Raw genomic sequence first — 12,434 nt, 5'->3', positions numbered from 1 at the left:
CCAAAATGCATCACCTCTCATTTGTCCGGATTAAATTCCACCTGTCACTTCTCTGCCCAATTTTCCAGTCTATCTATATTTTGTATCCTCTGACAATCTTCATCACTATCCGTAACTCCGCCATTCTTAGTATCGTCCACAAACTTGCTAAGACCAGCTACATTTTCTTCCAAGTCATTTATATATATATTACAAAAGCAGAGGACCCAGCACCGATCCCTGTGAAACACCACTAATTACAGAGCTCCATTCAGAAAATCACCCTTCTACCGCTACCCTCTGTCTTCTACAGCCAAGCCAGTTCTGAATCCATCAAGCTAGTTCACTTTGCAGTCCAAGCCTAAATGTTATCCAGATCTTCACTATTTGAGGAGTTGCAAATGATACTCAATGTGATGACGTCAGTCAAGCAAACGAGGTTGGTCCTGCAAGTGTATGAATTCCCTGATTGAGTCCTCACCAAAAGATGTCCCTGATTGAGTCCTAATTGAAGGCCCAATCAGGGAGCCTCATGTTCCCTATCTAAAGTCAGACTCTCTGCCTGCTAAAGCAGGAAGCACACTCTGTTGTGTAGTAAGTCTTGTAAATAAAGGAACTTTTGGTGACGGGCCTTTCACCTCCGTGGATTTATTACCCTCAAAAAAGTGAATTCATCAGCGAACATCCCCACTCCTGACCTAAAAATGGAGGGAAAGTCAAAAATGAAACAGCTGAAAAAGGTTTTTCCTTCTTGCTGATTCTCTCATCGTCTGTCAGATCTCATCATATCTGGCAGATATGTTGTTCAGGATTAAGCCAACTCTGCTACTGGAGGGTTACCGAATCACTTGTGTTGGTGATCATTGGTGTATCCCACCTAGAGCACATTCTATGCCCTTGATTCTTCAATGTTTCTTCCAAGTGATATTCAACATAGGGAAGTACTGATTTATCAGCTGAGGAATGTTGGTAGATGGAAGTTAGCTGAATGTTTCCTTGTCCACATTTGACCTAATGCTATGAGACTTTCATACAGCTTGGTGTCAATGTTGAGGAATCCCAGAGCAACTCCCTCTCAATTATATACCACTGTGCCACCAGCTCTTGCTAGGACAGCACATATCGAGGGAGGCTGATGGAGGATTCAGAGTCATTGGCTGTCAGTGAATTTGATTATGTCAAGCCATTGCTTGACTTGTTTGGAGCTGCTCACCCACTTAAAATCCAGAAAGCAATTGCTTAAAGCACATTTCCCTCTGGAGTCTTGCAGACTACAGTCAGAAGCTGAAAGGCTGGATTTTCCAGACCCCCGCATGGTGTGTTCTCCAGCGATGTAGGTGGCTCGCCGCTGGCTGCTGAGAAGAGCTTCCGTTCCTACCGATGTCTATGGCATTTTGTGAAGCACATCCATCCCACCACCAGGCAACCCACCATGCGGGAGGTTACTTTCAGCGGGACTGGAAGTTCTCATCAATGGGAAGGGCTGCAAAATACCACCTGACATTTTTCTGCCCTCATTTTAAACCAGAATAAAGTCAGGTGCCAGAAGCAAACAATTGGTGCATTACCCAATGGAGAGGGTGGTGCATATGTGGAATGAGCTACCAGAAAAAGTGTTTGAGGTAAGTACAATAGTAACATTTAAAAAGCATTTAGATAAGTACATGGACGGGAAAGGATTAGAGGGATATGGGCCAAACATGAGCAACTGGGACTAGCTAGGAGGCACCATGGTTGGCATGGACTGATTGTTCCGAAGGGCCTGTTTCCATACTGCATTGCTCTTGAATCAATGACTCTATGTTATCTCCTTGTTTTTATATTCAAAGGTAGGGAATGATGAGTAACTGAAGCTGTTCTTGCCATCAAGTAACATAAGCAACATCTTCAAAAATAATTGCTAGCAATGTTGCAGTCACTGCTTTGAATGTTAGGAGTTCAGACCAATGTTTTCTGGTTATCCTGGCGGCCAATTTGTATCAGTCAAATCTCATTTTTCACAGGACTCCAGATGGTTGGTAGATACATATGTCCTCCTTCTGGCTTCTAAAGCAATTGACAAGTGGCGCCTGCCAAAATTCAGTGGCTGATTTCTATTGTAGCAATTATATTGGTCACTGAAACCACATATCCCGCTGTTCAGTGCTCAGGTTATTTGCGAGTGATGGTGGTGTGAGTGGCAGTGGGCAGGGACTGAAGCAGTGCATAAGGCACAATAATCTATTGTTAGCAGGGTGAGAAAGGAAGCAGAGGAAAAATACATTGAATGAGGCAGTTTTAATTTACATAAACAAATGAGTATAGTATTATCTGTCTCTCTCAAGGATTCTCCTGCAGTGATGCTTTCTGCATGAGACACCCCATGTGTCCCACAGACTCACAGAGTACAGTAATCCACAGCGAACTCAATGCTAATGTTAAAATACATGTCCTACTCTGGCAGTATTCATAGGATCTCTTGGCTGCACAAAAACAATTTGTTTAATAAATTCAAGAGATATAAAAAATATATAGGCATGCTATATAAAGACAGCAATTTTTAAATCTCCTAGGGTTGGAATAGAGAATACAAAGACTCACAATGCCCAGAATTTTACTGCCTCACGCATCCTAGGGGCAGGTGAGGCTTGCAGAACAGCATTCTCCATTGGCCTCAAGTGGGATCTTATGAGCCTCAGGCGAGTGAGGTCATAAAATACTGACAAATGTCTCCAGACAATGGGAAATAAATTCCAGATTTACCATTGTTACAATCCCAATTGCTGTTACAACTGGATGGGAAGATCACAGACTGGAACCCTGGCTCAGAAGACCATAACTTTTACGTTTTTGAGCAAAGGTGGTGGAAAGGAGTCATAGGGAGACCAATTAGCTTTTAACACCAGAAAAATATTTGATAAACATGGAAAGTTTAATTATCAAACAGTCTACTTCATTCCCCATTTACCTTTACAATTGTTCCCTGATTTTAAGGATAACACAGGTACAAAATATGCCTTTTGCTATAAGGTTCTCAGTAAACACAGGGTGGGTCTTCTCCCATCGCACCAAACACCCAGAGTTATGGGATTATACAGTTACAGCACAGGAGACGGCAAGGTCAGTTTAGCTAGATCCAATATCTGCTTTCTCCTTGTAACCCTGCAATTTGTTTCCTTCAGATGCTTATTCAATTTCGTTTTGAAGACCACAATTGAATCTACCTCTTCCATCCCTCTGGCAGTTCTTGATTGTTACCTCTAACTGCGTTAAAAAAAGGTTATCCTCTAGGTTTTTGCTAATCGTTTAAAATTGTTACCTCTGCTTCTCAAAGCTTCTGACAATGGAAACAGTTACTCTCTCCCTACTCTGTTTTGACAGTTGTTCAAAATCATGAGGGATCACCTCTCAACCTTCTTTTCTCCAAAGAAAATACCCTCAACTTCTCCAGTGAACATGAAAGACAATGACCCAGACAATCCCTCTTTGACCCCAGGCTGAAATAACCCAAGAATCCAAGATTGAACAAGGCAACAACATTACTTTCAGTGCAAGCAACCATACCAAAAAACTGAATGTATCATTGATCCCAGAGCACTGTACAAACAGGTCATTAGCTTCATAAAATATCTGTATATAAGTTGCATTTTTTAAATCTGTAATTAAATGCACAATAAAATAAAATAAGTTAATGTATATTTAAACATATTAGTTGAGTAAAACTATGTTAATGTGTATTTATATACATTTATGACAGGAATTTTCTAGGTGTTCACTGGCAATACCACTGTCAGTATACTGGTATACCACTGACAGAGGGGACATAGCTTTAAATTAAGGGATGGTAATTATAGGATGGATGTCAGAGGTAGGTTCTTTACTCAGAGGGTAGTAAGGGCGTGGAATGCCCTGCCTGCAGCAGTTGTGGACTCGCCAACTTTAAGGGCGTTCAAATGGTCAGTGGATAGGCATACGGATAACATTGGAATAGTTTAGGTTAGAGGGTCAATAGATTCGTTCCACTGGTCGGTGCAACATCGAAGGCCACAGGGCCTGTACTGCGCTGTAATGATCTATTTCTACGTTCAGTGGCAGTACCAGAAGATCCCACCGCCAACAAATGGCATGCCACCTCCCACCATGAGAAACACATCGCAGGGTGGCCAGAAAATCCCTGCATATATATGTACAATGTTTTCATTGAATATAGATGGAATGTGCCAGGGCGGCATGGTGGCATGGTAGTTAGCACTGCTGCCTCAGAGCGTCAGGGACCTGGATTCAATTCCGGCCTCTGGCGACTGTGTGGAGTTTACACATTCTCCTCCGGGTGCTGCGGTTTTTCCCACAGCCCAAATATGCGCAGGTTAGGTTGATTGGCCATGCTAAATTGCCCCTCAGTATCAGGGGTATTAGGAGGGTACATATGTGGGGTTACAGGGATATGACAGGACCTGGGTGGGATTGTTGTCAGTGCAGGCTTGATGGGCCAAATGGCCTCTTTCTGCACTGTAGATTCTATGATTCTATTTGGAAAGATATTTCACAACAGAAGAAACCATTTGTGACTGCTGAATCTGTTCAACTTTGTCCCACTTTTCACAGTATTTGTCTATAATAGGGTAAATAACTTGTACCTATTCTCAAAAAGAAATGGGAGTAAAATCGAACACTATCATTTGAAAAATCCACCAAAATCTGTTGAATTCTGGAGCTTACCACAAGAAAAACAACTTAATGTTAGACTCACCCTCGACTGGACAGATTTTCCCTTTGAGTCAACAGTGTGTTCCACATATTGGGAAGAGAGCAGATCACTAGGAGTTAAGAAAAGTAAATAAATTAGTCAACATGAAAAGACTAAATATCATTAAGGCAAAGAATTTAATATTAATGAGATTCACATACAAACTGGTATTTTCATTACCTCAAAGGATTTTATGTAAAACTCCAGTACTCAGATAACATTTGTGTAACGTATTGAAATTTGCCGCTTTTGTTATGAAATATTGCAGCAGTCAAAAATGCCTATTCTGCATATGGTCATCCAATTGATGATTTTAACTCATGATGGTGGGGGAAGAGGGTGGAGGTTAAATAGGAGCAGATTTGAGGTGGAATATGTTCCAAGTGGTGGATAAAATGGCTTCTGCCCAAAGCCTTTGTTTCAACCAAGATAACCTAGCTGTCCAACACCTAACAAGGGATGAGCTGTAGCAGAGATGGAGCAACCAATAGGTGAGAAGGCAGTTCAGTGGTTTGCAAAATTATGAACTACCTAGTAACGTTCTTGCCCAATACATTATCAGAACATGAACTTCCAGGCAAACTCACTGCAAAGGATGTTCTGTGGTACTGGGCCACAAAACAAGAAGCTTACATCAAACAACTAGTGACAACAGTGTTTGCACTGAGCTAGGATCATAGAAGCAGAAATAGGCCATTCTGCCCCTCGGTCTGCACTGCCATTCAACTAGATCATGTATGATCTTCCTCCGAGTGTATTTTTTCCTGCACTAATCCAATGCCCTTTGATTTCTTTAATAATTAGAAGGGCCATTTGGCCCTTCGTGCCTGCTTCACCATTTATTAATTTCGTGGCTGATCATCCAACTCAGTAACCTGTTGCAACTTTCCCCCCATGTGCTTTGATGTCTTTAGCCCCAAGAGCTATATTTAGCTCCTTCTTGAAAACGTACAATGTTTTGACCTCAAGTGCTTTCTGTGGTCATGAATTCCATTGGCTCAACACTCTCTGGGTGAAGAAATTATCCTCATTTCAGTCCTAAAAGGTTACTATATATACTTAGCCTATGATACCTGGTTCTGGACACTTATATTTTTGGGAGCATCCTTCCTGCATTTCCCTGTCCGATCTGATCAGAATTTTATAGGTTTCTATGAGATCCTCCTTCAATCTTCAAAACTCCAGCAAATATAATCCTAACTGACTCAATCTCTCCTCTCAGTCTCACCATCCTAGAAATCTATCAATACTCAATGATTGAGGTCCCATAGCCCTCTTGTATAGAGAATGCTAAAGATTCACCACCCTGAGTGAAATTCCTGCTCAGTCAGAAATAGCCTACTCCTTATTCTGAGGCTGTGTCCTCTGCCTTTCCATACCCCAGCCACGGGAAACATCCCTCCAGCATCTACCATGTCAAGTCCTATAAGAATTTTGCATGTTTTAATAAAGTCACCTCGCACTCTTCTAAGCTCAAGAAAATACAGGCCTTATCTCCTGGATATTCCCTCCTAGGTCAATCCCAATAATATTGCAATCAGTAAAGTGAGCTTTCATTACGCTCCCTCAATGGCAAGTATAAGTGGAGACAGGTTCAATTGGAACATCCAAAAAGGAATTAGACAGTTATCTGAAAAGAATATAAAGAGTTACAGGGAGCAGGCAGGAGCATAACACTAAGTGCATTGCTTATTTGGCAAACTGATGCAAACACGGTGGATTGTAAATATATCATATAATGACTAGTTTTGGTTCCGGAGAGAAGAGGGACAAGAGAAGCAAAGAGCGTTATAAGATTAATAAGTGAATGCAGTTGAGAGTTTGGATAGGCAGTCTATGTTTGTTTCGTAGATTTTGAGAAAGCATTCACTCAGATTGACAGGATTAAGCTCTTGATATTTCTGAAAGACCTTGAGTCGATTTGAAAAATAGATCACTCATAATAAATCTATACATCGGTCAATCAATATCATTGAGTCACTAGTAGGGAACATTTTATGGCCTCGCTCCAGTGGTTTTGTAGGCAGGCATTGGCTATAAAATATATCAGTAGCCTCCAAACATTGGATGCCCCACCAAAAGGTCTGGGTCTGGCACCTGCAAATGCCACCACCACAGCTGCCTCTCTTCCCAATGCCTGAAACTCCTCACCTCCCCACCCGGCCCTTACACCCCCCACACTTACCTGGTCCTAAACTCCCAGCAATTAGACTGTGAGGACAGCTACAGTCCCAATCTTGTCTGTAGTATAAGGGTCTGGCACATGTAGGATTAATGTGGGTCTGAGTACCCAGTGATGTAAGAGAGCACCCAGGGTCAGCTTAGATAAAGTCTTGGATAAAGCCATATGTACCAGCAACTATGGAGACAGCTCCTAGCCCATTCCTCTGATTGTATATTTGCAAATCATTCCAAGAGTCAATAAAGACTTTTAGCTAACCTACATATGACTAAAGACTAACTGCAGCCAATATCCTACAATACTGTTCACTGGCCGGCAGCTCTTTGAGGTGGGACCTCCTCCAGCTTGAGGGCTGCAACTCCTCCAGCCAATTAACACTTATTGGAGCATTAAGTGGCAGCGGTACAGGCAGCATTGATGGGTATGTGTTGTTCATGGACTCCTTGCATGGCAGACAGGGAAACACTCCCAACCTACAATTTCTGGCCCATGTGTTCAACAAGGGTGTTATTTATCACCACCCTCTTCAATGTCTATGCAGGGTCAATGATTAAAGAAGTGTTTCAAGGGCACAGAATCTAGCATCAAGTTTAGGGTGGCAAATGATAACGTCAATTCAATTTGCAGATGTGAAAGCACTTGTAGCAAGCACAGAAGCAGATAGATGCATAACAGTCGACGTGAACATTGAATGAAAGTGAGCATCAGGGAAACCAAAGTGATGCATATCTCAAAGTTACAAAGAAATACTCATATGAAGAGAAGCAGAACTGGTGCAAGAATTCAATTATTTAGGAAACATAATCTATGCAGATACAACAAAGATATGCAACAAAGAAATTAAAACAATTACGACCATGAGAGACTATATTTGGTAAGAAGAAATGGTTGCTAACCAGAAAGCTGATTTAGAAAGTTGCTTTGCATGTATGGAAGACATGGACCTTACAGAAGGAGGAAACAAAATTGTAAAATAGCTTTAAAATGTGGAAAGGATCTGCTGACCAGAAGAAGCAACAAATGATGAAATGTTTTGGAGAGCGAATGAACCAAGACAAAATTAGGAAAAGTCAGAGAGACAAGGCAGGGCACAATTTGAAAGAAAATGGACTGGTAAGGGATATTTTGGAGGGAAGATTTCAAGGAAAGAGAGGAAGAGGAAGAAAAAGAAATCAATTTTGGTCAGTTTGAAAATTGAAGGAATTACTGGCAAATGAAAAGAATGGTACAGGATGGAAAGATAACTATAACTAGGAACCTGCCTTTGTGCAGAGCCCACCTGATGATAATGATGATGGCTGTGAGATGGATGAAATTACCTGTCATTAAATTGTCTTTTGTCTGTTACTTATAGGCAGACACTTTGGAAAACCAGGGGTGTTGGGGAGAGGTTAAAGAAAGATACATTGCACCAGTAGTTTAGTGCCTTGACCCAGAGCCCTTACACCGGGCTTCATTTCCGGAGCAGTGGATATACTGCTCACCTGCCAAAAAAATTTCTGAAGTTGAAATCAGCATCTCAGGCACAAGCTATATTTGTCAACAATCAGAGCAAAAACAACAACTTACTTTTATGTAATGGCTTTAATGTAATAACATTTGTCAGGTAAATAATTGAGACTGCAGGAAATTATTGTGCAAGATTTATTTGAGATGTAATTCTGTTAAAAGCACTGATCTTTGTTTTTCTATGGAATCAGTAAAATAATGCAATTCTGAAGCAGTGGATACACATAGATTCATCACATGATTAATCAGAAATAACTACCTTAGTTTCTGTTTCAAGCAATCAATACTATATCAATTGTAACATATTGAAGATAATTTTTTTTATACATTCATGGGACATGGGCGTCACTGGCTGGTCAGTGCTTATTGCCCAGCCCTAGCTGAGAAGTCAACCAGTTGAGAGTTAGCCACATTGCTGTGGCTCTGGAGTCACATGTAGGCCAGACCGGGTAAGGATGGCAGATTTCTTTCCCTAAAGGACACAAGTGAACCAGATGGGTTTTTCCAACAATTGGCAATGGTTTCATGGTCATCTGTAGATTCTTAATTCCAGATATTTTGAATTGAATTCAAATTCCACCATCTGCCATGGCGGGATTCGAACCTGGGTCCCCAGAATGAGTTTCTGGATTAATAGTCTAATGATAATACCACAAGGCCATCGCCTCTCTGATTTGCACTATTTTGTACTATTTGCATTATTTGCACTATTTTGCATTTTCAAATAACACATAGCCTAAATGTAAGTGGGGCATTCAAAATGTTTGGAAGTTGCTGCAATCAAATACAGAAGACATTTTATATCTCCACCATCCGATTGTCGAGAATGAATTCTTTGAAAAAAATTAAATATCATTTGATACTTTTTGATTAAATGCTGGAACTCTTTATTTACCATCGTAAACCCAAAATCCATACCCTAGTCAATGTTCTGCATTTAAAAATACTATCATTCAGATGTTTCAAATCTAATAAAGGGTCACACTTTTGTTCCATGCATTCCAACAAAAAAGTAATCGGGTATCGCCATTAAAACAAACCTGAAAACAATAAAAGCAGCAATAGGATTTTCACCCATCTGCTGTGCTCATCCCAGTCCTCCCCTAAAATAAATTAACAGAGATCAACAGAGAAAAAAACTGTTTATTACAAATGTTAACATCCATCGAGATAACTTTGTGGAGAGGGGATATGAACAAAAATACAACCTAAACTGACAACTCAGAACAGGGACCAGTTAGCTGAAAAAATGTAAGAGATCAATTATTACCAAGGCATTGTCAGAAATGATTAGCGCAGAAGAGCTTTCACACCCACGGTGTCTGTTATCTCTTAGTGCGACAGGAGAAGGCACATAACAGGGCACAGTATCTATCATAACAGGCAGCTACATGCTGGAGGAGGATTGAATGATGTAGCCGTATTGGAGAAGATGGGGTTTTGTCACAGAGAGGAGGTTAAGTGCAAAAACACTGCTTCATTATTCTAATGGTAACCTCCTTCTTGGTTAGTCTATTAGGCTACATAAACTATCAGCAAGCATTGACCTATAACCCTTTTTTTTAACATTGATAAAATAATTGGACGAGAACCACAATGAACAGCTTAATGTAGATTTGGAGTTCAGCATTGAGATTGGGTATCGGGAATTTAAGGAGGCGATTCTCCCAGCCCCTGCACTGCTCAGTGGGCCGGGAGACATCAGCGGAGGCCCTTTCCCGGGCTTCTCTGGGACCCAAATTTTCAGACTAAACAGCTCCGTGCTAGAAATCGATGTGAAGCTGATTTCAATATGCTAGTCAGGATATCCATCTTATCAGCAGCCCTGGGACTGAAGTCTCCGGACTCGTCTCTCCCCCACTGCCGGGAATTGTTCACTCCAGCAGGGTTTACAACTGCTCCTCACTAACGGGGAACAGGCAATCCAAGCCCACTGGAACGAAGAGAGGCCACTGAGGCCCTCCTCAGAAGGTTGAGGGTAAGAGGGGGTGCCCCAGCCTGGCCCCACCACTGCCCTGAGGGCACCTCTGCACTGCCCACTGGGCATTTGGCAATGTCAAGGGAGTGGGGCCAGAGTCTGTTGGGGATGGGATCGATTGGTGGAAGTGCGGGGTGGGGGGGGATGTCCCGCTGCCACTCTGCATTCGAGATCACGGGAAGGAGGAAGGTGATCGGGAAGGGCCATCCGGGTGGGGGGTGGCTGGGGTTGCGAGGGGCAGAGGGTGCTGTCGGGATTGTCGAGGGAGTTCGGGTCTGACCAGTGGTCGAGGAGATCAGGGTTGGCCAGAGGGGGAAGCATCGAGGGTAATCCAGCGAGGTCCAAGGGGCCAGCGATCAAGGGGTGGGAGGGGGCAGCCAGAGGGGCTGCATTGGGGAGGGGGAGGGGGAGGGTGATGAGTCTGGTCAGCGGTCGGGTGGCTGGCAGTGTGGGGCCACTGTGCATGTACCAATCTCAGCGCTGACAGATCATGCAATGCACTATGCTGCCGGCCTCTCCAGTGGGAATAGGTCCCACCGTGTGATTTCCAGAGTGAATCCCGCAAGGGCACTCCACATGACGCACCGAGTGTGGGAGATTCAATCTGAAAATCACACTAAAAATAACTGCAGGAATTACTGCCATTTTCACGCAAACTGGGGACTTTGAGTATTTTTATGAGAATCCTGGCCACAGTTTTCCACTCATTTTAATTGCTGCTAGAAAGAGCAACATCATTTGCATTTAGTAGCCCTCTCTTCTTCACTACAACTGCCAAAATAACTAATTTCCTCTCGAATTTCAATAATAAATGCAAAGGTTTTCTTCTCCTAAGATTCCAGCGTTCAAGACTTTCTCCACTGTATGCCACAGTAATGAAATAATTTGTCAATATTGAAATATACAAGTTATGCTTGCATCGTAGCATGTTCCAATTTGCAAAAATGAATGAATTGAACTTAGATTCTTTCACCTCTGCAAAGGATATTGGTTACAATCTGACATGATTTCATATTCAGATCATCCATTTACTGCATACAGTAATTTTCTTGAGTACATGCTTCCTCACATTTTGGTTTGCTACATGTTGGATGGAATTTTCCACCCCTTCACATCCCACCTCCCCTTGCATGACCCTCCCCTGTCCAGCCCCCTCCTGCATTTCCCCCACTCAGGCAGCCCCCTTCATAGCATCACTCAGGACCCCTGTCCTTGTCCCCATTCAGAACCCATCCCCACTCAGGCCCCACTCCCTTGGCACTGCCCCAGCACACTATATAGTGGGCATTGCTAGGGTGTCCAATGGACATTTCCATGGTGTCCGGTAGCTGCTGTCAATGTGCCAGGTGGGCACAACCTGATGGGCACTGCCCAGCCCTGCCCCCCTCTACCCAGGGCTTTAATGGTCTCTGATGCCTCCCCCCACCCTCGTGTGGCCATCACGCCCTGTCTCCACTAATGGAGACCAGTAGTGATGTGCCGTCCCGTCAGGGTTTAAAATTTAAAAGTTTATTTATTAATGTCACAAGTAGGCTTACATTCACACTGAAATGAAGTTACAATGAAAATCCCCTAGTTGCCATACTCTGGCACCTGTTCGGTTACACAGAGTGAGAATTTAGCAACTAGCCAGTATGTCTTTCTGACTGTGGGAGGAAACTGGAGCACCCGGAGGAAACCCATGCAGACACGGGGAGATCGTGCAGACTCCGCACAGACAGTGACCCAAGCTGGGAACTGAATCCAGATCCCTGGTGCTGTGAGGCAGTAGTGCTAACCATTGTGCCGCTGTGCCGCCCATTGAGAGGTGGGAACATTCCACGAGGAGGGAGCGATCAAGTACCAAACTCGCTAATGAGATCAAAATTAAGTCAATGTCATACTAATCAGCCTGCTGTTTCTGGGCACAATCTGGTTTGCGCCAGTAGAAAGGGGTTGAGGCGACAGCAAACTGTTTGGCACCGGGTGCAGACACAATTTTTAGGCCCGCTTGTTATTTCCTGGAATTGGCATAGAATCCCTTCATACAGAAGGAGGCCATTTGGCCAATCGAGTTGGTA

General features: G+C 42.9%; 1 protein-coding gene across 5 annotated transcripts in view; it reads right to left on the bottom strand.

Moving 5' to 3' along the window:
* The window catches only part of adam22 (ADAM metallopeptidase domain 22), a 290,976-nt gene that overhangs the window by 230,556 nt on the left and 47,986 nt on the right, over positions 1-12,434 (bottom strand). For all 5 annotated transcript variants that reach the window (XM_080210663.1, XM_080210672.1, XM_080210680.1 and 2 more), the window contains exon 4: positions 4,709-4,775. In XM_080210663.1, coding sequence (XP_080066789.1) covers positions 4,709-4,775 — 67 coding nt within the window. The remainder of the gene's footprint in view (positions 1-4,708; positions 4,776-12,434) is intronic.

Source organism: Carcharhinus amblyrhynchos, chromosome 2 (genome assembly GCF_965287045.1).
Source record: "Carcharhinus amblyrhynchos chromosome 2, sCarAmb.v2.hapA, whole genome shotgun sequence".
Taxonomy (NCBI): Eukaryota; Metazoa; Chordata; class Chondrichthyes; order Carcharhiniformes; family Carcharhinidae; genus Carcharhinus; species Carcharhinus amblyrhynchos.
Note: the sequence above shows the minus strand (reverse complement) of the source record. Positions and strands in the feature narration are given on the sequence as shown.